General features: G+C 34.8%; 2 protein-coding genes and 1 long non-coding RNA gene across 4 annotated transcripts; 1 reads left to right on the forward strand and 2 right to left on the reverse strand.

Annotated features, from left to right (window-relative positions):
* Positions 1 to 1663: 1663 nt before the first annotated feature.
* On the reverse strand, positions 1664 to 4063 carry LOC147490550 (rust resistance kinase Lr10-like). The gene is made up of 3 exons (XM_086563754.1): positions 3246 to 4063; positions 3072 to 3149; positions 1664 to 2972 (listed from the first exon to the last, which is right to left on the reverse strand). Exons 1-3 carry the CDS (start codon positions 3352 to 3354, stop codon positions 1765 to 1767), a joined length of 1395 nt encoding a protein of 464 aa, XP_086419880.1. The 5' UTR covers positions 3355 to 4063; the 3' UTR covers positions 1664 to 1764.
* Positions 4064 to 5975: 1912 nt separating this feature from the next.
* On the forward strand, positions 5976 to 14109 carry LOC147490551 (uncharacterized). 2 transcript variants are annotated; one of them, XR_015199168.1, is made up of 3 exons: positions 5976 to 6074; positions 11376 to 13139; positions 13765 to 14109. It is a non-coding gene; the product is annotated as an uncharacterized LOC147490551 (long non-coding RNA). The 2 variants fall into 2 exon arrangements; XR_015199169.1 differs by having other exon boundaries at positions 11431 to 13139.
* A 462-nt stretch (positions 14110 to 14571) lies between these two features.
* On the reverse strand, positions 14572 to 17673 carry LOC147490552 (sm-like protein LSM3B). Its single transcript, XM_086566662.1, has 3 exons — positions 17498 to 17673; positions 16119 to 16214; positions 14572 to 14880 (listed from the first exon to the last, which is right to left on the reverse strand). The coding sequence occupies exons 1-3, from the start codon at positions 17621 to 17623 to the stop codon at positions 14800 to 14802; spliced, it is 303 nt and encodes a 100-aa protein (XP_086422788.1). The 5' UTR covers positions 17624 to 17673; the 3' UTR covers positions 14572 to 14799.
* Between the last annotated feature and the right edge of the window lie 8086 nt (positions 17674 to 25759).

Here is a 25759-nt window from a genome sequence, read left to right on the forward strand (position 1 = left end):
GTTGTGGGTAGTGGTTTGACCAATAATAGCCTAAACTTGTTTTGCCTTTTTTTTTAAATCAAGTTTCAAGAGGTGTTTATTAGGAGTTGGTCTCTCTTTCTCCTAATCTCTATAAATGGATTTGTGAGTCCATAGAAAATAGACTTGATCGAACTCAACTCGAGGAGAAACGAAAACTCAAACCAGTCCTTTTCTTCTTCTTCTTCTCACGTGCGGAGAGTTATATTGCCGCTCTGTAGAGGGTAGTCGCGTTAGTGCAAAGTCGGTCGCGCTTAACCATTGAATCTATGGAGAAGAAGACGCTTCGTTGTCGCTTCGCACCATTGGAAGGGGCGAAATCTTTCCATAAGGACGTTCTAATCAGCGCCTTGGTTATTCCCTTCCATCCTTGTCCTTGTTTCTTCATTGCTACTGTTCCTTCTGTTCTACTTTAGTTGCTGTGTTCATACAACTATTCTAACACTATTTGCTTACCATGAACAACAAAAGTACACCAACTATTTTTTTGTTTTTCATTAATGCCGAATAGCAAATTCGGTAAAATTTTTGGGTGATAATACCAAAGATTGCCAACATCAAAGAGTCACTGATCTTATTTAAAATAGGTTTAAAAAAAAATAGAAAATTGTACACTCCAATTAGCGGCTAATTTTATATCAATTTAGAGTTGGTTATTGTATTTAAAGTCAACTACCAATTACATGAAAAATACGTCTAATTAGAGCATACAATCGGAATTATAACAAATTTAGGCACTTTATTAAATGCCCAAGTCTTATCTCAAAATTAGGGTTTGGCCTCCAAACTTTAACGGTAAATTAGGGTTTGGTCATAAGGGTAAATGTGTCAATATATAAAATATGGATGTGCAACCGTCAATTTTGACCTAAATACAAATAAACGATCAATAGGTGACCAACTGCAAATTATCCAATTGAAAAATGGCCCAAAAGCCAAATAGCCTATATATATTGGCTACGTTGAGATACAGAAAATGACATATGGAATTAACATACGCAATTCTATCTCCTATACAATGAACTAAAAGCTGATTTTATGGGGATGTGATCTCCACAAAAAATCAGTTTCTTTGAACATGTCTAACCCTACCAAAGGTTGAGTTTAAGTTAGAAATTTATCTGACGGTCCAGAATTTTAACACTCTTTTGACAAGACTAGACACATCCGATTGAGCTAATTTTTTGTGGAGATACTATTCATAATATGAAGGTAATATCTACCAAAAATCAACCCTTAGAGCATTGTGCAAGTCCGCAAATGAGCGACCATTCAATTTGAAGAACTCCGTACTTTCTGTATTTTTATAGAAGTTTAGAGCATAGTACAAAATATCCCGATATATCGTGATATTTGGGGATATCTATCCATATTTCAGAAAAAGATATTTAAATATCACGATATGTTTAGAGATATATATAACTGCAAATATCAGTTATATTTCGATAATATTTGCGATATTTGTGATATTTATGGATATTTGGCGATATTTTGTATATATAACAATTTTATTTAATATTTACTATTATATTTCAAATAAATATAAATAATGTATCATGATATATCAATAAATATCTATAATATCCACGATATTTGTCGATATTTTGGATATATCTACGATATTTGCATGTGAAAAAATGTCAAATATCCCCAAAGAGGGGGATATATCCACGATACATATCCAGAAATTGAATATCGATAAATATCCATATCCTGATATTTTGTACTATGGTTTAGAGTATTCAGTTATGGCGCAATTTCGACTTCCCTTCCATATCCATACATTAACATGTTGGTATCAAATGGGGCAGAAGGAATCTCAATGGCCACGGTCCCTTCTAGCATATCTACCACTTTCCTCATGGAAGGCCGCCTCGAAGGTTCAAACTGGATACACCATAATCCTACCATTTCCAATTTCATTGCAATCTCTTCCTCCTCTTTACCTTGGCATTCATGCCATTTTGAACCTCCTCCATCACCATATGTGTTCTGTACATGATGCGAGAAGACCCACTTAGGGAAGTACATCTCACTTGTCTTGCTAACATCAACCTCAAAATTCCTCCTCTTCCCTGCCATCTCTAACACAACCATTCCAAAGCTATAGACATCAGACTTATCTGTCACTGGACCAAACTTCTCATACCACATTTCTGGTGGAGCGTAGCCTGGAGTGCCTGTACCATGTGTCATTGAGATGTGACTATTCTCTTTGTTCAAAGCCATTGCCAACCCAAAATCTGACACCTTTGGCTGAAATTTGTCATCTAAAAGGATATTATGAGGCTTAATATCACAATGTAGTATTCTATTTCGACATTCCTCGTGGAGATAAGCAAGTCCTTTGGCTGTTCCAATGGCAATGTCAAATAGTTGACTCCAAGTCAAAGTCATTATTCCTGGTACATCTTGAGGTGACGATGTGTTTTTGGATTGACCTTTGTTCATATGCTTCTTTTGGAAAATGTATTTTTCTAGAGAACCATTCACCAGGTACTCGTAAATAAGAGCTATGCTAAAATGATCAAAGCAATACCCAAGAAGCCGAACTAAATGATTGTGGTGTATGCAGCCGATCGTGAAGACCTCATTGAGGAACTGAGTCTCGATCTGATTAGTAGTCTCATCGAGGACTTTAACAGCAATGATGAAGCCATTGGGAAGTTGGCCTTTAAAGACTGAACCAAAGCCTCCTTGGCCAATCTTTTGAGAGAAGTTATTGGTGTACTTCTTGAGTTGCTTGTAGGAAAATCTGGTTGGCCTTTCTAAAGAGTAGTTGTGCAAGAAAGTCTCTATTGAAGCTGGAGTTGTACCGTTGTCCCGCTCCAAGTAGCGCTGCAACTCATGATCATCTGTGCTTCTAAAACGACTATGTTTCTTATGCCTTCGTTTGTATGAAATGTACAAGGCACATAGAAATATGAATGCTGCTCCGGTCAACCCTGCAATCCCTTTTTTCACACAAAGAAATAGATCAGTAACAATATTATAGATCAAAACCAAATGAATCTCTCATGTTAAAGAACAACTTGAACTTGTTATTAACTTACCTAAAATAAGTCGAATTCTTTTGTTGTGAGGTTTGCTTGGAAAATTCATTCCTACATCATTAAGAATAATAGGATCCCCTTCAAAACAACAATAAAAACTAACTTAATCAACCAGAGGATCAACATGACAATCTTGAATCTAAAAAAATAAATAATCACTTCCTGATTACTTACCATCAGTGCAATTGTGTTTGGGAACCCCATCACTACAAAAGCAACTCAACTCAATATTAGCCTTCCTTTCTTGATTCAAATACCCACATCTTCCGACATCATTTTCCATACATGAATTACAATCTTCACCCCAACTAACCTCAAATCCTTCTTGAAGCACTCTTCGCAAATTCCCAACCTTACCAAGATTACCATAGATAGTAACTGGAATATTAACTGTAAATAGACTACAATAATCAACATGATCAAGAAACCCATCATAAAAAAAAACAAAAATTACTAGTCTCACCACACTCCAAACAAGGAGACTTGATCATTTTACCCAGAGTATCTTTACCAGGTTCTTTAGTACAATTTAAAAAAATACCTCTCCTATAACCAGAAGTGCTATGAAAAGTATCTGTCATGGCCCAATTTTGTGTTTCACCTGAATTTGGCAATAAACCAGTATAAGAAGAAATAGTACCACAACCAAAAAAAGATGTGTCAACAATTCTTATTAATTTATTGGTGTAGACTTCATTTGTAAGGTTTTGTAACAATTTGAACTTCCTGTGTGTCTCTTCAACTGTGATATAAACTGAGCTGTTTTCACATGTTATCGTTCTGTCTACACCACTACAAAGTGGGCTTTTTCCAAAAGGAAATTTTAAGATTGAGTTTCCACATGTTGATGGTGCACACTGGTTGTAGTAGTCGGTTGAGTTGGTGGCCGAGTAAATGGGATGGAAGAAAGTTGAGAAGAAGAAGAAGAATTGCAATATATGGTGTAGTGCAATCTTCATTTTTGTCAAAAAAAAAAAAGTTCTCTGTCTTTCTTTGGGTGGACACTTGTTTTCAAGGGGAGGGGATGCATGTATTGCCGGGAATATTCAAAAGTTAAAGCTCGACTTTTTTTTCGGTTATGTACTTTTGGGCTTCTGGCACAAGTATCGCTGACTTCAATGTTTTGAAAACCGAACCGGTGATCGGACCTATTTTTTGTTAAAATGGTTCAACTATGATTCGACTCTGTCCGATTGATATTTATTTAACAAATTTTTTAATAATTACAATAATAAAATAAATAAACGCATGTTTTAATTCAATATTAATTGGTATTATATATCAAAATGAATTTTTTATACAAAAAACACATAATAGCATGCTGGTTTAGAGTTTGGATTATTTTGTTTAGGTGCTAGGTTCAACTCCTTGGAACCGGTTCAACCACGGTTTAAGCTTAGGCCGGGGTCAACCACCCTCTGGGACTTGTGAATTTCAGTACTGTATTCAGTGATTTCTAAACACTGCTTGACTTGTGAATTGTATTCAGCGGGACTTTCTTGTACTGTATTCAGTGATTTGGTACTGACTTGTGAATTTCGGTACTGTATTTAGTGATTTCTAAACATTGCTTGACTTGTGAATTGTATTCAGCGGGACTTTCTTGTACTGTATTCAGTGATTTCTAAACACTGCTTGACTTCTAGATTGTATTCAGCGGGACTTGTGAATTCTTGTACCGTATTCAGTGATTTCTAAACACTGCTTGACTTGTGAATTGTATTCAGCGGGACTTTCTTGTACTGTATTCAGTGATTTCTAAACACGGACTTGTGAATTCTTGTACTGTATTCAGTGATTTCTAAACACTGCTTGACTTGTGAATTTCGGTACTGTATTTAGTGATTTCTAAACATTGCTTGACTTGTGAATTGTATTCAGCGGGACTTTCTTGTACTGTATTCAGTGATTTCTAAACACTGCTTGACTTCTAAATTGTATTCAGCGGGACTTGTGAATTCTTGTACCGTATTCAGTGATTTCTAAACACTGCTTGACTTGTGAATTGTATTCAGCGGGACTTGTGAATTCTTGTACTGTATTCAGTGATTTCTAAACACTGCTTGACTTGTGAATTCTTCTACTGTATTCAGTGATGTAATTTATCCTGGACCCATAAAACTAGGTAGCTAGTCCATTCTAAGGCCCAAAATATCGCCGATATATCTGATATATCACCGATATATATCATTTTTTTGTACACCAATATGAATATATTCGATATATCTCAACCGAATATTGAATTTTTTTCCCCCGATATATATCGTAATTTCCGATATAACAATATATCGACCGATATATCCGATATAAATTGCTGACTTTGACCGATATTGTTGATTTTGACCAAATATTGTTGACTTTGAACGATATATTGATAATATTTCCGATATAATCGACGATATTTATGATATAATCGACAATATTTCCGATATATCGACATACAAAACAAAATTTTGATTGGTCAACAAAAAAATAGATATTTCCGATATATACCGGTTTTTAGTACATCGAAATATTTTACCGAATTCGGTATTTTGGACCTTGGTCCATTCTACACGCAAATACGCAATATTAAGTTATTAACTGATGTCATTATCCATGGAGCTAGGGGTGTTTTTCTTCGCCGAATTTCCGATTTTACCGAAATCTTACTCGAAATTGGTCTGGCTCTAGATGCAGTTTACATGGTCCGATATCCGATTTTTTCGATTTCTAAAAATTCAAAAACAAAATTGGATCGGATTCAAATATAACTCTAAAAACCGATTCGATCTGATCCAAAAGTTTTGAAATTTATGATATTATTGCCGATTTATTATGAAAATATGTACTTATAATCTAACAAATTTACACTGTCAAATAGATTAGATCTTGAACATTTTCTAGTTTCTATCTTTCCAAAACAAAACAAACCCTAGCTACTTTCTCCCACTCCCACTCCCACTCCCACTCCTCTCAAACATTTATCTACCTCACCAATTACAAGATAATTTTTCGTCCTTGGTAAGTAAAATTCACTAGCTCTCTTATTGTATGTTTTGAATTTTTGTTGTGTAAAGAGATCTGTGAACATTTATTAATAATTCCAAAATTTATGAATTATTTATAAATTTCTAAAATTTATGAATTTAGAAATATATTTTGAATAATACAAAAAAAAAGCTAAATCGGAATTGGTTAGCATATTAGATTCCGAAAAAATTCGGAAAAAAATTCCGACAGAGATCAATCCGATCATATTCGATTCCAAGTCACCCCTATATAGAGCATAAGTACTTCTAGCTAGGAAAAAAATATATAAAATTAGATTTGCTCACAATTTGCCTCCATTTCCGGTCAAATGAATGATGATGCCGCTTGTGAACCTGTCATTTTCCCCACTGAATACGGGAAATTTTGATAGTTATCAGTTGTACGTGCATTAACACACACAGTTTTAAAGTTTTTTTTTTTAATTTTCTTATCTTCAAGGGTTTATTCGTGAAAACCCCCCATTTTATGGCATGCTTTTGTGTTTACCCTCCAAATTTTGAATCATCACAAAAGTCCCCCCACTCCGTTCTGGCCCCGTTCAGAAATCATCTATATTTGCTCTATTGCCAAAAATACCCCTGGTGGTAAACACAAATATATGAGTCTTTTTGCATCTCTGGGAATAAGAAAATATTACATCTCTGAGAAAATCAAAGTTAAGCCAGGTCTAATTAGTGCTCTCTATACTACTTACTAAGGTTTGACTGAAATCGAAGCAAAGAAAAAAAGCATGGCGGGTTTGCAGTATTTAGATTCGCAGCGTGAAGCGCACCCAGAACTAGCTCTTAAGCTCTTAAGCTCACTCTTAAGCTCGATCAGTTCATCTCACTCCCCGTCTTTCAAGTATACATACATACATCACTAATTAGACTTTACATTAACCAACCTTATGTTTCATCTATCCTGATTTGATTATAGGTTGGGAATGTTTTGATTGAGCTCTCACACTTTTTGCCAAAGTGTCTCGCCGATTTCTGAAAAGACTAGAAGCTATTAGTTTTTCTTCAAGTTATTGAAAAGCTTCAAGACACAAAGGAACTGCGAATTCAGGAGCTGAGCAATACTCTACTCTGACTCCACATTCACACCAAATTGAATCATAGTGAGAATGACATTTGTCACACATGTAACTAATGGGTTTTCGAACCAAAGAACCAAGCACCATTAATGGTTGCCAATAGCTTGGTTACCACATACAGCTTCAATTTCTTGATGAAGAGGGCGTCTCTTTCTCTTAAAACCCGACATTTACTTAAATCTTTACTTTTTGCTTTATCGATTCGAAGCTTTGGTTTTTTATTGAGTTACTCAAAACGAAATAGAAGTTTCTGGTGAGTTGGATTGGATTTTTGTATCTTGATTTTTCGACGGTGTGGCAGCACTAAGTGGTGGTCGGATATGATGGAGATATATATTGGTGGTTGTCGATGGTCAAAAGCAAGATGAAGGAGATGAACATTATCCATTAGATTTGAAATACCATAGATCCCCTCCTCAAAGTCAATTGTTATTGGCAGCTTGTTTCGTGGATGTCTAAGAACACTCACATAAGAGTTATATATATTTGTGTTTACCCCCAGGGATACTTTAGGCAATAGAGCAAATATGGATGATTTCTGAACGGGCAGGACAGAGTGGGGGGACTTTTGTGATGATTTAAAATTTGGGGGGTAAACACAAAAGCATGTCATAAAATGAGGGGTTTTCACTAATAAACCCTATCTTTAACGATAGTTAAACATGCAAATTCTTGTACAAACTCTGTAATATATATTCTCTTTCCTCCCTCCCCCTTATTCCTAATCATAATGGTGGAATTCAAACTAAATGAGCTCAGTGTTACTATCCTCAAGCTCGGCTTGTTTATTACACGAGTCTTAAATTGAGCTCGAGTTCGACTAATATAGTTAAATGAGCGAGCTCAAACTGAACCTGATGCTATTTGAGCTAAACGAGACGAGTTTCATCCAACTCATTTGTTACGCGAATTTTAATTTGAGCTCGAACTCAGTTCATATAGTTAAACGAGCGAGCTCAAACCGAGCTTAAACGAGCTAAGCCCGAACTACTCGGTTCAAATTCCACCCTTACTTATTCCTTTTAATATATCGATTAATCATATTAAATCAACGATTAATCACTGATTAATAATTAATTGCATATATCGCTCTTTGACTGATTAGCTCTGAAAACTTATTTTAATTGCCTTAGGGTGTGTTTGTTTAGTGGCAAACCTCTAGTGGGAAAATATTAGATTTGCCAGCATTTTCCCACTAGAGTTTTGCCCGGCTAATTTGTAGTGAGAAAATTTTAATTTGTCAGTGTTTGTTTGCAAAAATTTCTAGTGGGAAAAATTAATGAAGGAGAGATAGAGAGATGAAGAGACAAGTGAGAGAGGAGAGCAGATGAAGAGACAAGTGAGAGAGGAGAGCAGAGCGAGAGAGAGAGAGGAGATGAGAGCGAGAGATTACCTCTTGAGAGCTAGGGCTTGAGAGATCGAGTTGCGGCTGTGAAAGAGAGAGAGGAGATGGTGGCAAATTATTGTTGCCCTAGTGGGAAAATAAAGGGTGGCAAAAGAGTTTAGGGGGGGAGCTGGATTCTATTTTCCCACTTCTAGTGGGAAAATTTCATTTGCTGGCAAATAGTAAATAGTGTTTGCCACTACCCTTAAATGCAGCCAAACACTGGCAAATGGTGCATCTAGTGGGAAAATTTTATTTGCCACCCCCATTTGCCACTAAACAAACACAGCCTTAGTTCATCAATTATCTAGTACGGGACTTTTGAGAAAAAACATAACCAGTATTCTAGTAATGAGCTTCATAAAACTATTATGGTCGATTCCTATAGTTTTCTCATCGATATCAATTATCGTTCTTGTAAACATAATCAGTCTATACTCTATGCTAATTAAGTCATATTAAAATATTGACGTGGATTAATTAATCTGTCGACATTACGAGAATCATATCATATATCTGATAGGCGACATTATGAGAATCGCATATTTTATAGGAGTCCTTCTAGCATGTAATATGGTCGATCAAAACACGTGGATCTAACGACTTGATAGTAGAAGATCCGGTGAACTAAAAGGGCAAAAAATTAAAAATAAAAGCGTTAAACACTTAATTGGCATAGTATACAATGTACTATCACCTTTTTTTTTTTGCACTTTAGCTATTATACAATTTTCTATGCGCTGCAGTATAATGTACTATAAATTTTGTTTCAGGTGACGACTATGATCTAAATTCCGTTCAACTAAAGCTAACGTGGCCTACACGTGTCATTGTTTTTGCTGGTGTGGTATAGAGTCATTGTTTATGTCTCCACACCAGCTCAGAAACTATTATTGAAAAACACCAACTCAAAACACACGTCATCACTTAACAAGATTAAATATCCATCCATCGTCCAATTTAATGGTAAAGATCTTATCTCATAACAAACTTAAGTTGTGATCAGAATTGTAGAAAGAAAAATCAAAATTATGATGCAATGGCGGTCATACTTTAATTATAGCTTCATCTTCTCTATCTTCTTTCTAATCCAACACCTTCACCACCCCACCACCAACCACGTACAACCACCAACACAGCCAAAACATGATTTAAATTTTTTAATAAATTAAATCAATATACTTTTCATTTCCACATAAACGAACTAAATCACTCAATTGAAAAAATGGCCATATATCAATGAATCAAATACTCCATTACTAAATACCCATTTGTATGAATACACATTTAACCGTACAATTCAATCAACTTTCACAATTAAAACCCACCAATTGAGAAAAAGAAAAAATAGAGAAAGGGGAGTTCGAAGATGGGTGCATTTATCATAGACCAACAACCCATTTGCCGGAAGATACATATATTTTTAAAGATTAATAGTTTCATGATGACGAAGGAGTTGAGATGGTTCAAGAGACATTTGATTAAAATATTTAATTAGAGAAATTGGTTACCAATTATCTATTTATTTATTTTTTGGTTTTCTTGATTTTTGGTTGGGTGTTTTTAATGGAGGTGTTGAAGAAGGAGGAGAAATGGAAGAAATTGATATCACATGCTGCTCACGTGCATGGATTTTAGCTTGTGTGTGAGCACTTGACTGACTGAAAATGGGACCTAGTATCAAGTCCAATAAAACTAGTAGTACAATGAACGAAAGTGTACAAAACAAAATTATATAATAGCTAAAGTGCAAAAATGGTGATAGTATATTGTATATTATGCCAATTAAGTGTAAATTAGAAAAGAGAAAAATACGTTATGTCATTCTTCTTCTCCAGTAAGTCTCATCAACTCCACCAAAAATTTAAACTAGGGATCACAATCTTTCTATATCGCCATCTCTCTAAACCCATCTCTAACCTTACTCCAACTTCTCACAACATTTTTTAGTTCTCCCACTTTTCACAACATTTTTTAGTTAAAAAGTTTTGAAGATGAATTGTGTAGAATTTAGGGTTTTTAGCCCATGTATTAGTTTATGTATTTGATTTGGATTAATTAGAGAATGGTTATTCATTTTGAAGCTCTCAATAAAAGTATTATTTTTCAGTAATAAGTTTTTTTTTGTTTTATTTAAATTGGGGTCTACGATACCAATATGAAATTTCAAATGGTGATTTTCTAATGAATTTGTAATATGTGTCTTTCTTGATCTTACCATTATTCAATTTCAATCGTTTTTTTTTTTGTTCTATATATTTTTTTTGAGAAAAGTAATTATTTTGTGGATTGTTAATAAACTACAATAAAAATGATACCAAACACCCTCCAAACTAGTTTTGATTTTCTTATACAATCTACACACTTGTCTCACCCCCTCTATCCAATTTATTTGTTATTCTCGTTGACCAAACTGTTTAACCTCTCTCCCCCTTTCTCTATCTTCACTCACTCTTCATTGCTATGCAATTAATATAATTAATTATTATATGGAATGGAAAGTGGTTAGGAAATAATGAGTTTCAACTAGGACGGTCAAATGGATTCGAATGACCATGTAATTAACCAACCCAACCAAACTAATAAAAAATGGTTTTGGTTTGATAATTTGGTTTTGTTTTGGTAATGGTTTCAATTTTGAGTTTCGATAGGTATTGATTTGGTTTTGGATTTGCCTCTATGATTAATTTTGAATAGATTATATAAATTGTGTGGTTAAAATTAATTGATATAATTTGATAGATGCACGATAATATATGGGTTCGGGTTGGTTTTGAATACCCTATTGTTTTAAAAAATATCCTTTTAGTTTCAGGCTTTCAGCTACCCTCGAGGCCTGATATTGCTGAATCTTATATGGGGAGGTTGTAAGTTGTAACCTTTCGATAGTGGACCCAAGTGGATTACGTGAGGGTGATAATGGGCTGGGCTTTGGACTAGATCTGACCGGGCTTGGACTAAGAGTTTTTAAATTTCACGCGGTTTGCTTATTTCCCACGCTACCCGGTTTTAGGATTTGCTATATATATATTGAAGTTGCCATCTATTATAGAATTTGCTAAGGTATAATTTTTTGCAGGAAGAAGAAGCATTTGCTAAGGTATTCTCCATGCTTGTGAATTTTTCCATGGAATAATTCATGGCGTGGAGAAGTTTCACTTGGCAATTGTCTTTCCTATTTCATGGATTTTCTTTTGTATCAAACGAGATTTGCTTGTCAAAGTTCTCTTAATCACTCGTGAACACCAAACTTGCAGGTGCCGACTAGCAAAGTTGGTAAAACCTTTGGGTGATGATACCAGAAGTCTGGGGTCGAACCCCGCCAACTTCAAAAAGTTACTGATCTCATTTAAAACAGGTTTGCCAATCAAAAAAACAAAACACCAAACTCTCTACTGAATCTTTTTGTGCTCCTTGTTGTAAAACTTTCACAAATATTGCCAAAACATATTTGACATAGAATACCTAGAGAAAAGAATTTCCTCAACTGAAAACAATTTTCTTTTCAAACTGAAAACCACAGTAATGGGCATTTGCTAAGGTATTCTTCACCATGCTTGTGAATTTTTCTATTGAAGAATTCATGGTGTGTTCAAGTTTCACTTGGCAATTGGCTTTCCTACTCTGTGGAAGTTCTTTTGTATCAACTGAGGTTTGCTGGTCAAAGTTCTTCTATCAATCAGTCGTGGCCACCAAACTCTCTATTGAGTCTTTTTTGCTCATTTTTTAAAACTATCGCAAATATTGCCAAAACATGTTTGACAGAGAATAGGTAGAGAAAAGAATTTCCTCAACAGAAAACATCTTCTTTTCAAACTGAAAACCATAGGAACAGGCATTTGCCAAATTTTCTATACAAGTATTTATGGCGTTAGGGGCCTGGAGAACATGTGTTTGCAATTGAACAATGTGTTCACATCAAGGTAATCCATTCTTCTATTATATTTTAGTTTGAATTATCTAATATAATGTGTGTCATGTGTGTTGATTTTTAAACCATTTGACGTGTTCAATCATATTGAGTTCTGTGAAATATTGTGGATTCTGCTGGTTTTTTCAGGGCAGTGAAACCCAGATTTTATACGAAATATAGAAAAGAAAATTAAAATTTCAGGGTTTTCATCAGCAGTTTCTTTTTAGATCTTATTTGTGATATTAGGGTCTGAGATTCAAAGGAGAAGGGCGTTTCTTTGGCTCTATTTTCTGTTTGTGTCTTGTCTTGCCTATTGTAATGTTTCTTTGGACCTTATGATTATGGCCATCTCCTCGTGATCTTGTGTTTATGGTGTGGGCGTGATGCCAAGGGAAGTAGGGATACCACTACACTTCCGTGTCATTCGAGTCTAGCAGTGCCTCCTAAATGTTTTAGGTACTCACCACTTGCAATACGTTTTCCTATCTCTAGTTGTTGCTGTTGCTGTTGGGGGCGAATTAGGAACCTGACTTAAATAATGGGGGAAGGCACACAAGTCACATTCTGTGCTTCAACATTGTCAAATGACTACTTCAGACCTTGTGAGTTGTGACTCTGGTCTTTTTGCTCAGATTTTGTGTCCTTGGCTTGCATATAGAAGTAAGCTTATCCCATTTTAACCTCTTTAGACTGTGATATATCGTCAGCTGCTTATTTTATTATGTTGTTAGACTCTCACATTTCTGATCCATTTTCCAGTGTATATTTAGGGTGTTCATGTTAATAGCAGAATATTTTGATGTCCTACATCATTGAACCTCATATTAAACCTCTAGGCAATGTGATCTTGTGTTGTTCCCGTAATGGAAATGCTGCTGATTGGGTCAAAATCCTACCTGTAATTCCTTTGAAGTTTTCTTTGTGATGTGTGGTGATGGCAATTTGTCCCTGCCATCCCGATCTGATCGTGGTAGTTCAGATACATCTCAAATGAAGAACAAGTTTTCTGTCGGTCTTTGTGTAATTATGATGTCTGGAGCTCAACTTTTATATTGCCCCTATATGTGTATGTGTGTGAGGTTGGTTTTCTTATGTTCTATTCCAAATACCAACTAAAAGCAAGTGAATACTCAGATATGTGACAAGTATACTCAGCTGCTTGTAAATACACTTCAGAGTATTCAGACAAATATTCGGAGTTCAGAATGCCATTCCAGGATATTGTTTCAAACTTTCAATTCTATGTAAATACACACTTCATTAAAACTCTGTACTTCATTTGTAGATGGCTTTGGTTCAGATGCAGCTGCAGCTTGCAGGTGTTCCAGATGTCTCATACACAGCTGTGGTATGTAGAGAGAGAATGTTTCACTCTTTGAGGCTTTCTTTTTACTCTATAAAAACAATGACGAAAGCTTCAAGCCTTATCTAGCTTCACGCTTCACTCAAATGAAAGAGGTTAGAAAGCGACCGTAAAGGGTCTTCATCTGTGAACCGAATACCAGCGCCGCATCCATCGTCCTTTGCACCCTATCCTTCAAATGGAAACCAGGCAACTAGTTCTTATTAAACAGTTCCACACTTCCGCTCATGGAATTATAAACCCATCATAGTTTGCGCAGAGAAACAATTATCATTTAAGTTGGCTGATTGGCTCCAGGTTCATGGTTTACTATTCAAACTTTTGTCCTATAAGCTGAAACGTTAAGCTGTTTTCTTCGACCAAGTTTAATTCTGTACTTTCTCCACGAAGTAAACCGTAGTAACAGAAAGAGTGACATGCAATTAGAGACGTAGACGATAGATATGAGGAAAAGGAGCTTAGAATTTCAGCAATGCCACATCGGCCCATAGTTCTATTAAGAGTAATCATAGTATGAATGGAAAGCAGAATTCAACACTAGCAACAAGAGATTCTCCGACATTTGGCATAAGGGTATAATGTTACTGGATGACAATTCAATCATGATATATATCAGTGGGAACCACTGAAGAAACTCAAGAACACTCGGGGTGAAGTCCAACTTCAGTGTCTAATATCTCGACAACTTAGCAACTGTATAGACTGCAATAAAGAAAGGAGGGGAAAAGAAGCATCCTAAAATAATTTCATATATATGACATAAAAGTTGAGCCAAGTGCTGAAAAAAAATGACTGAATTACATTTTCAACCTTCTACAAACTCAATGAAACTTCAATCCCGTTGATGAAAAAATAGTCGTTCGGGATGGGGCTCAAACCTAACAAACATGAAAGAGACAGAAACATGATCCAGCGAAACAGCAATAATCTCCCTTCCGATTACGCTGTATATCTCCATCAAGCAGTCCTTAATGGTGGTGAAACCAATATTACACCATCTCCCCTAACAAACAGATACTGAACATTTCTCTTCGTAGTCTGAAAAACAGACAAAACAAGAGAGCAAAATCATATTTATGATTAACGGTTCAAAACATCAAAGGCATAACTAAGATTAAACAATTAATAAAACACGTAGAGAAGTATTTGCAGTTTGACTAGATTTCTCTTTTCCATCATATGCAGTACCCACTGTTTTTCAAGTCATTTCCTTTCTTTCTAATTGTGATTTTTTTTTCTTATGCTAGAGTGGATCATGTCGCAAAGAACAAAGCCTCTCATCACCTAAGTAGATCTTTCTTTTGTCAAACAAAATATCCATACGACGCCAATGAAGCGATCGACCCCACTCAGAGTAGGTGACAAGGAAGACTACCAAGAGTTGGGGCTTGCACTAGATCATATGATGCTTAAATGCACAATGGTGTCAAGTGCAATTAATTCAGATAACACCTGGATCATATATGCTTTATTTTTGGTGTGCACAATAATTTAATTAAAGCTATTTGGTTATACATTTAAGAGCTGCTGATCATGATCATGAAGGCAATGAAGCAAACATTCGAGGCAGAAGCTTACAAAAAGGTCTTAACAAGGGAACTCTGTGCTATACATTAGCAAGTAAGAAATGTTACATAAATCAACACTACCACAAAATCCTGTTAGACATGATGTGGAAACTTCTAGGTACAATAAGGTCAACGGGTTAATGAGCAGAGATATAGGGTCACTGGGTAATGTTATCCAATAACGTCAACATCTCAAGAGTGTCCAGAAATCAGTTTTTGAGCTACTCAAATTCTCAAAATTCCACAAATTTTCAAATCTCTAACTATGGTAATATGGAATCTCATCAGTATAGCTAATGAAAGAATTTGCAGCAATGTTTATACACGAATACAGACCTAACATAAGAGAAAAGGTATAGGGCTATATTTGTTATTTCCCTTTCTATTTATACAAGAATACAGACGTAGGGGTAAGTAAGTAAACAAATTTAACATAACGGATTAGGTATGTGGCTATATTTGTTATTTCCCTTCCTATTATGGAGTTAAATATCACTTGCGGATATGAAAACCAACTGTACTTCCAAAGTAAAAACTATCAAGATTCCAAGTTAGACAAATTCTAACACTCTTACAGATTCTTTATCAAACAACATTTATGCAAACATTTTAAAAATGATCTCGAGTGAAACCTTCCCTAAGGCATTAAATTCGCAACAACGCCAATTGAAAACTTAAATTAACATAGTAATGTAAAGAGTGGCATACCCGAACAATCTCCTCATAGGTTTCATCGTCTATCTCCACCGTCGTGATAGTTTCTTCGACATCCCCGAGTATCATATTCAAATGCTGGTCATAGGCCTGGAAATTAAAACCACCACCAAACCAGTGAAAGATAGTTAGTAAACCTCAGATAAGTTTTGAGCGGAGTTCCCACGCTGCTTCCCTCATTTGTTCCTTAAAGAACCAATGATGAATGCACAAAAGGAGCAAGGGTGGGAGCTGGTGAGAAGATAACACACCAATTATATAAATAAAACAATAAACAGCAAAAAAATGCCAAAAATACAAACCCAGCATCTGATCTAACATAGTCTTCCAAATGTATAAGCCCTGCTCTCTATGTTCTTTTAAACTATTGAGGATGGTATGCTAAACCAAAGACGGTTTATCTCTAAGAACCTTATGAAGTAGTGATGCCAAAAAACAGCATAAAGTAGTATAGCTCCAATGCTCTCGAGACCATACAGGGGTAAGGTTATTTATTTAAACTTTCAATCACTATATGAATTTATCCATGCCATACTCTAATTTTAAACATTTAAAGGAACTGGACACAAACACAGCCATTGGTTTAGGCTGTGTTTGGTTCAACGAATTTTGATTCTCAAAGAAAGAGAAAATCCAGAAACTAATTTGCCAGAATCCATTTTTGAGGAATGTGTTTTCTAGTTGTTTGGTTCACAATTTTAAAAACTGGTCCACTGGATCAAACCCCACCTAAAACCTGATAACTCTATACACTAGTGATTTTCTAGTTCCTCTCGAGCGACGACGATGGAATAACTTCAGCAAATCTCGGCCGACAGACAAAAGGAAAGCAACTTCTCTCGTTTTAAAAAGGATGTTGTTTTCCTCAATAGTGACCCTGAATGGAAAATGTTTTCTCTGTTTATCATTTTCCATGGTCTACCAAACACCTAATAGAATTTAGAATCCAGGAAAACATTTTCTTTTCTCCCATTTTCCGTGAACCAAACGCAGCCCATATGAATTTATCCATGCCATACTCTAATTTTAAACATTTAAAGGAACTTGACACAAACACTAAAATCTTTGTCTTTGATCCATTTATAGATAAACTCCACTATATATCTACCCAAGCATAAACCCCATGGCTTAGACCCAAGTAAACATCCTAGACTGGGAACCACTCAAGGATAGACTTCCCTAACCTAAAGAAACCAATAAAAAAGAGATCTTTACTCAAACAGTCCAGCTCATGAGTACACAATGAAGACAATAACAAGCCTAACGAAATATATTGCAAAAAGAATGGTATAATAATTTGCCTAAGTGAAGAGAAGATTAACAACAAGCCCATGACATAAACACCCAGAGAAAATTAAGTAGAATGAAATTACGTGAAGCTTTCCACGGAGTTCTCTGTCGGAACGAAGCTTGACGTAGATACGTTCATCAAGACTTAGACGTATGAGATCGAGTGGCTCTTTCACTGCACTCTCTTCTTCATTGTTACTACTCGCCATTGTTACTACTCTTTTTTTTCTTCTTCTTTCAGCCCACCCCAGTTTTTAACATTCGGCCGCTTATTTTGTTTGCCAGGAAATGCCGACTCTTTGTTTCGTGAAATGTCGATAAATCATCTGGCAATTGAAATGTAGACCTATGTTGAAACTTTCGATTCTGTTCTAAAACGAATTTACTACTATTAAGTCCTAAAAGTCTTCAGTTGTTGTAATAATCTGACATTGGAGAGTATGACACTTTTTGAACAAAAAGTATAGAGAGCTATACTACTAGTATACTGCTAAGCAGTGGGGGTGAGCGGAGTGGGAGAGGAAGATGGAGGAGTGGAGATGGAGAAGGAGAGGGAGAGGAAAAGGGAGAGCGAGAGAGAAAAAAAGAGAAAAAAGAGAAGGAAGAGAATGGGAGAGACAGACAGAAACCAACCAAGTTGGTTTTGTCTCAGATAACCCCCTTTCTTCAAAATGTTCGCTCCGCTCACGGACAAGTTGATTTTACTATTTTTTTTCATGCACACCACTAGCTTACATAGCACATAAAAGAGATATGAAGTTTACGAACTCCTTCCGCAAATCTAGATTTTCCCTAATGTAATCATACTATGACAGTGCTACACGCTAAACATAAAAAGCTTGATTGATGAATATATTGAGGGGCTATTTGTTTTTGTCTCTTATAAAACCGGTCTTATAACCTCTTATAAGATGTGTCCTGTTCCAGTGATTTTGGATATTTTGTTTGTTTGTTTTTTGCCTATTATAAAAGGCATTCTATTAGAAATGTCTTATAAGATACTCCAATTCTATAAGTACCAAAATTGGATCTATTACCCCTAGCCTCATTTATCTTTTTTTCCCTTTTCATTATCTTTTTCTTCAAATAACTTCATTGCTCTGGCCACCACCGCCACTGCCGCCACTACTACCACCATTATTAAGACTATCACCACCACTACCATCCACCACCGCCACTGCTGCCACTACTACCACCATTATTAAGACTATCACCACCACTACCATCGTACTATTAAGACTATCACCACCATTATCACCGTGCTATTAAGACCAATATCATCACCTTCACTACTACCACCACCACTACTACCGTACTATTAAGACTATCACTACCACCACCACCGTGCTATTAAAATATCTACAACTTCCACTACCACTACCACCACCACCACCACCACCGTAATATTAAGACCAATATTATCACCTCCACTACCACTACCACTGTCAATTAAGGTAATTTCCTCAAATCGATATTCTAATTATCAAAATTGATTTGAAATCGAAAATCAAATTATACGCTTGTTTCAAATTAATCTATTCAAGTTAAATATGATATAAAACAGAGTTATATTTGTCAAATAATCATCTATAGAATGTCGTGTATTTATTATTATTTTTTTCTATTTTTACAAATGCTTATAAGAGGAACTTAAAATAAAAAACAACCCACTTTATAAGACCCTCTTATAACTCTTATAATAACCTCTTATAACTTAACCCAAAAAAACAAATAGCCCTTGAATCACTTTTTTGATAATCACTTATTCACTAACTAAATGAAAGGACCATTAATGTCGAAGCTATCGATCTTACATTAGTTGCAATTGACAATCTTATCGGCTAGCAATGGTCATTTCTTTGTAAAATTGAACCAATTAGATGTTTATGAATTTGAATCGTCTCATTGAGAGAGTAGATCATTATATCCCAAATGCTTATAAAATAAGAAAAATGAATATCAGTCAGTCAACAAACATAAATTTAGTTAAGCCTAAAAAACAGTGGTATATTAAGAAAATTGATGGGAGGAGGTAGATCTTTATAAAAATATGTGGTGTAAATAATCAAGTAATTAAAGTAGCATTTGTCTTAGTTATAGACTTAATAGTAGATTGAACCATTAGTAAAAATATCAAACACCTACAAATGAGCGAGGTTAGGTCGGATAGTTGGTGAAATAAAATCTCAAACATCACAATAACTTTTGTGTTCCACATAATTTGGGGAAATATTACATCGACTTGTCGATATTTCGGACAATTCGACAAAATTATTGTGTATACGTAGAAGAAAACTAGTCACTGGTTCACCTAGAACCGTGACATAAAATGAGACACACAAAGTTGGTTCCACGCTAACCCTCAATTCAATGAACCTTCACCCAAAAAACTCATTTTTTCTCCAACCCAAAAAACTCGTTAGGCAACCCAGGAGCTGCTGGTGCTGGTTGCATTCTTCGAGATAGCCTAGGTGGTTTTATCTTTGGTATTGCTGCTCCTATTCCGTATGCTACTTCCATCTTTGCTGAGTTATATGCTTTAAGGCTGGGTGTTCTTGCTCTTATTGAGTTACAAATGGAGAATATTGTTATTGAAGTCGATTCAAAATATTTACATGAATTGCTCCCCAAAAGATGTGATCAGGAAGTCCCCATTCAATTAAGATTCTCTATGATGACATTTGTGATGGCTTGAGTAAGATTCGCAATAAAAGAATTGAATGGAATTATCGTAAAGCAAACAAGACTGCTGATTGTTTGGCGAATTATGCTTCCAATTTGGTGACTCATTTGAATTGGAGTGCTGCATAGGATCATCTCATCATTCAACCTACTGAATTTACCAATGTTTTACCTCCTGGGTCTTTGTATTGGTGGAAGATACCTCCATCTTTCCTGGGTCATGTATTAAATTTGGATGTACAAGGTCATGGTACTGACTGATTAGTACCATCTTATTAGTAATATATATATATATATATATATATATATATATATATATATATATATATATATATATATATATATATATATATATATCGGGTTTGTCTAGAGTGCTACTCTTATAGTGACACCCTTATCTCACACTTCTCTTGGTCCGTCGGATCTGTTCTTTAGATTATCGGATCTAATTCACTAAAAATCGTGAAATTTCAAAATTTCACACTATTTCAAAATCGAAAAAACGAAAAAAATCACGAAATTGGTTTGGAAGGTCTTCTTCTTCTCCACCTTAAAACCAAGCTTCTCTATCGATGACCAAGCACCACGCGATGACCAACTCATTGAAGAGTATCTCATTATGAGAAATCAAAATCGACCATTACCGTCAACAATATCAAACAAATCAATGTTTATAAGCATAATCCATATGACCTTGTAGGTGCGTTTAATTTGTTTATTATCTTGGGGTTTTTTTGTGAACATTTGTTTAGTATATTAATGCTTAAGTCATTAGTTTTATTAGCAACACAATTAATAATCGTGGATTGAATCTAGTCGATTTAAAAAGAAGGAAAAAGGAAGAAGAACAAAAGGTTAATTTTTTAAGAAGTACACCTAAAGTATTCTAACATACAATTTCTACTTTTATATCATCGTATACTTTATTAGTTTATTTATTTTTTTGCTAGAGGTCGTTAGATTAATTATTTCTGTCTAACGCAATGAACGGACTTAGTTTATTTATTTTCCATGTCGATTCTTGTTTATGTTGTAGAGATGTTCAATTTACACGAAGAGGTTGATTAGAATGAGGTTTTCTGATGCCTCTGTTCAGAGTGACATGAAATTGTGGTCATTCAAGGTTACGCCTGGGGTCTTTGACAAGCCTGTGTGATTAATGTCAATTACAAGGGTGAGGAGAAGACTTTTCTTCTTTGAATAAATTTCTTCTATGGTCCTTCTTTGCGAAGATTCGAATGTTGGTTCCTTCTTTGCAGAGCAAATTAGAACGATGGAACTTTGTGCCAAATCAAACCACCTCCAAATTTAGTGGTTTAGGCTTTGGCACATCCTTTTTTATTGTTTTTTTACACAAATGCTCTTATATTTTTTGCTACCCTACTGTAAGGTTGCTTCAATTCTAACTTTGCTGTCGTTTATTATCTTTGATGCTATACTGTATAGGGTTTTAATAGAAATTGTGTATGTCTGCAGAACAGAGAACGAGCTTATGATTGGCTTATCAGTGAAATGCTTCGGGCAGTATCCTTACTTTTTGCCAAGGTCCTGATATTTCAAGATGGTGCTATAATATATCTGATACTTAAAGTTACTGAACTGATATCCATTTTGTGTTGTTGTGTCCTGGTGACATAGCTAGTTTGGATTTATGTTTCACTCCAGTATTTGTCTGATTACCATCTACACCTTTCTTCTTGTTCTTTTCTACTTCATGTCTTTTTCCATAGCAGTAAGTCAAAAAAACCGGCTCGGAACTTAGGGAGTGTTGCATTGGGATTGAGATCAGAGAATTGGATGCAGGTAATCTTGATGCTTACACTTAAACAATAAACCAGTTAATTACTACATCGTTATGTCTCGTTGTTACTAAACTAACCAGTAATTGTATCCCTACCACTTCTTCCGAAGATCTATTTATGATGACTGTTGTTTCCCCCTTTTGAGATCTCAATTTTCTTGTACATTCTGATAATTGCAGGTCATTGTCCACATGATGAAAGGCTAGAGGAAGTGAATTCCTTTATATGTGAATGGGGGTCATTAACATGGAAAGAAGCTTACTACCACCGTTGATTTTCCGGATCATTATATTGTCTTTGTGTACTATAGCTTGCCGATGTAAACTTTTTAGTAGAGTAATCACTATTGTATCCTATTGATTATAATGTTTTACTACACTTTTTACACTTCATTAATTATAATGTTTTACTTGCTCCTTCCGGTTTTAACTAGATTATTTTGCATTAAGGTTAAAGTAGCATATAATACACTATTAATTTTGTTAATGTTTTAGTGGCCGAGTTTTTGTATGATGTGTTTGTATCTCTGCAAGTTTTGGTGCAAGTTTTGTATCTCTGCATACATAATTATTTTTTATCGCAGAGATCGCCCAAGCCAATTTCAATAAGTTAAAACCGATCGTAACAAGTTACGTAAGAGAATCAATAAGATGTTGCAAGTTAAATGGAGAATATAGAGACTAGAAACCGATCGGACCAAGTTACGTTAGAGAATCAATAAGATGTTGCAAGTCACATAGCCCAAATTTCGAATCGCATGATTACTATCAAAGTTTATTTTCGCCGAGTTTATTTTTTCATCGGAATGATCACCGAAGTTTATTTGGTGTGCTAAATGATCACCGAAGTGGTGAGAAAAGATGCTTGCAGTCTCAGAAACGAAATGGCATGGTTTTTACAAATCATTTAATCTGTCAGAGTTTTTCCTGTCAGAATTTATTTTTCTGTCAAAGTTTATTTCGGTCAAGGAAGGGCAAACAATAGACACTGCAATATCCATTCTCACCACCTTTAATAGAAACATCCATTCTTCTCATTTAATCAGTAGAATTTCAATTAAAGTTCATCCATTCATATTATAGGTCAAACTAAAGTTCATTTCAATTACACAGTACATATCCAACCACTAAAAAAAAAACTAAACATTATCCATAAGACCTAAACCACCAATCCACCAATCAAGATTTCTTAGGAGACTTTTACGCCTTAGGCTGAGAAGCAGCAGGAATCTTCTCACCACCTTTATCAATCTTCTTTGGCAACAAAACATTATGAATATTAGGCAACACCCCATCAGCAGCATCAGCAAGCAATTTCCCCAATTCATCATCATTCCTAACTGCCAACAACACATGCCTTGGAATAACTCATCATCGACAACGCCACACGACATCCAAAGCAACTTAAGCCAATAACACCTTAACCAGCCACTTGATAATACACAAAACCGCTAAGAGAAGACAGACCAACAACAACTTAAATATTAACATTCCGATTGAGTGAATTTCCGAATCAGTCGTTATCCTCCTTGTGCAAATAGAAGCTCGACTCTCAGTTGGGGAAAATGTGGGAGCTCGACTCTCATTTATATTCAACGACGACGAGCTTCCACAATTATTTTCTTCATCCACCCACTTAAAATACCTACATTTCTTATCCTTAGGCAAACGTTTGTCATTTTTTTCGCAAACACGGAAAGATCGTCCAGGATTCATTTGGGTATTCGAGACTCTATTAAGAACTGAGCTTCCACAATAAGGGCACCTCATTTATAGATCGAATTTTTCCTTTGTAGAAGGAAAAAATAAAAAATTAAAAAATATCAAAATATGCAAATGTAAAATCACTTGAATATGTAATAACTATGGAACCCTAAACCAATAACATTAAAAAACAAATGAACAAACAAAAGTTAAACAGAATATGCTAGTTCAAAACTTTAACAGAGTTCAAAACTCTGACAGAGTTCACCGAATATGTTAGTTCAACGAACTCGACAGTTTAGCGAACTCGACAATTCAAAACTCGAAGAGTTCAAAAAACTCGACAATTCACCGAACTCGACAGAAGTTCAAAACTCGACAAAATTCAAAACTCGAGAATTTAAAACTCGACAGAGAGTTCACCCTTTGTAATTGACATTAATCACACAGGCTTGTCGCTGACCCGAAAGTAACCTTGAATGACCACAATTTCATGTCACTCGAGCAGAGGCATCAGAAAACCTCATTCTAATCAACCTCTTCGTGTAAATTGAACATCTCTACAACATAAACAAGAATCGACATGGAAAATAAATAAACTAAGTCCGTTCATTGCGTTAGACGAAATAATTAATCTAACGACCTCTAAAAAAAAAAATAAATAAACTAATAAAGCATATCGATGATATAAAAGTAGAAATTGTATGTTAGAATACTTTAGGTGTACTTCTTAAAAAATTAACCTTTTGTTCTTCTTCCTTTTTCCTTCTTTTTAAATCGACTAGATTCAATCCATGATGATTAATTGTGTTGCTAATAAAACTAATGACTTAAGCATTAATATACTAAACAAATGTTCACAAAAAAAAAAAAAACCCCCAAGATAATAAACAAATTAAACGCGACTGCAAGGTCATATGGATTATGCTTATAAACATTGATTTGTTTGATATTGTTGACGGGTAATGGTCGATTTTGATTTCTCATAATGAGATACTCTTCAATGAGTTGGTCATCGCGTGGTGCTTGGTCATCGATAGAGAAGCTTGGTTTCTGGGGTGGAGAAGAAGAAGACCTTCCAAACCAATTTCTTATTTTTTCGTTTTTTCGATTTTGAAATAGTGTGAAATTTTGAAATTTCGCGATTTTTTAGTGAATTAGATCTGATAATCTAAAGAACAGATCTGACGGACCAAGAGAAGTGTGAGATAAGGGTGTCACTATAAGAGTGGCACTCTAGACAAACCGATATATATATATATATATATATCGGGCCGGCTACGTCGACATCTACTATCTATATACTAAAGCAGAGACCTTTAAAAGAGGATTTTCTCTCTCTTATGTGGCACTCTAATATGAGAGTTAGCCTTTTCTCTATCCTGTGGTACTCTAATATGAAAGATAGTATTTTCTAATAGCCTACAATCCCACGTACATGGAATCTCTTTGAAGAGTTTGAGTGTATTTATAATTCTTATATTTGGAGAGTTTGAGAGTATTTTCAATTCTTATATATTTGATCAAATAAAAAAAAAATTGCTAAAAAATTGGTGATTCGTAAAAGGTAATTTCCTATTACGAATCAAACACTTTTAGTGTTCCAATTCTTATATATTAGATCAAATAAAAAAAAAAATTGCTAAAAAATAGGTGATTTGTATAAACTAATTTCCTATTACAAATCATACAATTTTAGTGTCTATGATAAAATAAAATACCGACTTATTTTGAATATATCCTTAAAAACAATTATACAAAAAATAACATCACAAAATATATAATAGAAAATGAAAAAAAAATAATGGTAAAATAATAATGACAAATATTTTAAAATATGTATAATACTGAATGAAACTAACGTCAAAAAACAATTAATGGAAAACTGAAAACTGGATACAAATGTATCGAATTAACCTCAAATAATATTTAACGGGAAATCGGAAACTGGATGCAAATGCAAGTCTACTATCTATATACTAAAACAGAGACCTTTAAAGGAAGATTTTCTCTCTCCTATGTGTCACTCTAATATGAGAGTTAGATTTTTCTCTAATCCTATGTGGCACTATAATATGAAAGATAGTATTTTCTAATAGCCTACAATCCTACCTACATTGAACCTCTTTGGAGAGTTTGAGTGTATTTATAATTCTTA

The sequence above is a fragment of the Coptis chinensis genome, chromosome 6 (genome assembly GCF_015680905.1).
Source record: "Coptis chinensis isolate HL-2020 chromosome 6, ASM1568090v1, whole genome shotgun sequence".
Lineage (NCBI taxonomy): Eukaryota > Viridiplantae > Streptophyta > Magnoliopsida > Ranunculales > Ranunculaceae > Coptis > Coptis chinensis.

Coding starts and splice junctions, on each gene's coding strand:
- LOC147490550 (XM_086563754.1), bottom strand. CDS start 3,354: ATGGAAAATGATGTCGGAAGATGTGGGTATTTGAATCAAGAAAGGAAG. Junction 3,150..3,245: donor CAAACACAATTGCACTGATG/GTAAGTAATCAG, acceptor GTTGTTTTGAAG/GGGATCCTATTATTCTTAAT. Junction 2,973..3,071: donor AAGAATTCGACTTATTTTAG/GTAAGTTAATAA, acceptor GTGTGAAAAAAG/GGATTGCAGGGTTGACCGGA.
- LOC147490552 (XM_086566662.1), bottom strand. CDS start 17,623: ATGGCGAGTAGTAACAATGAAGAAGAGAGTGCAGTGAAAGAGCCACTC. Junction 16,215..17,497: donor AACTCCGTGGAAAGCTTCAC/GTAATTTCATTC, acceptor TTTAATTTCCAG/GCCTATGACCAGCATTTGAA. Junction 14,881..16,118: donor CCTATGAGGAGATTGTTCGG/GTATGCCACTCT, acceptor TCTGTTTTTCAG/ACTACGAAGAGAAATGTTCA.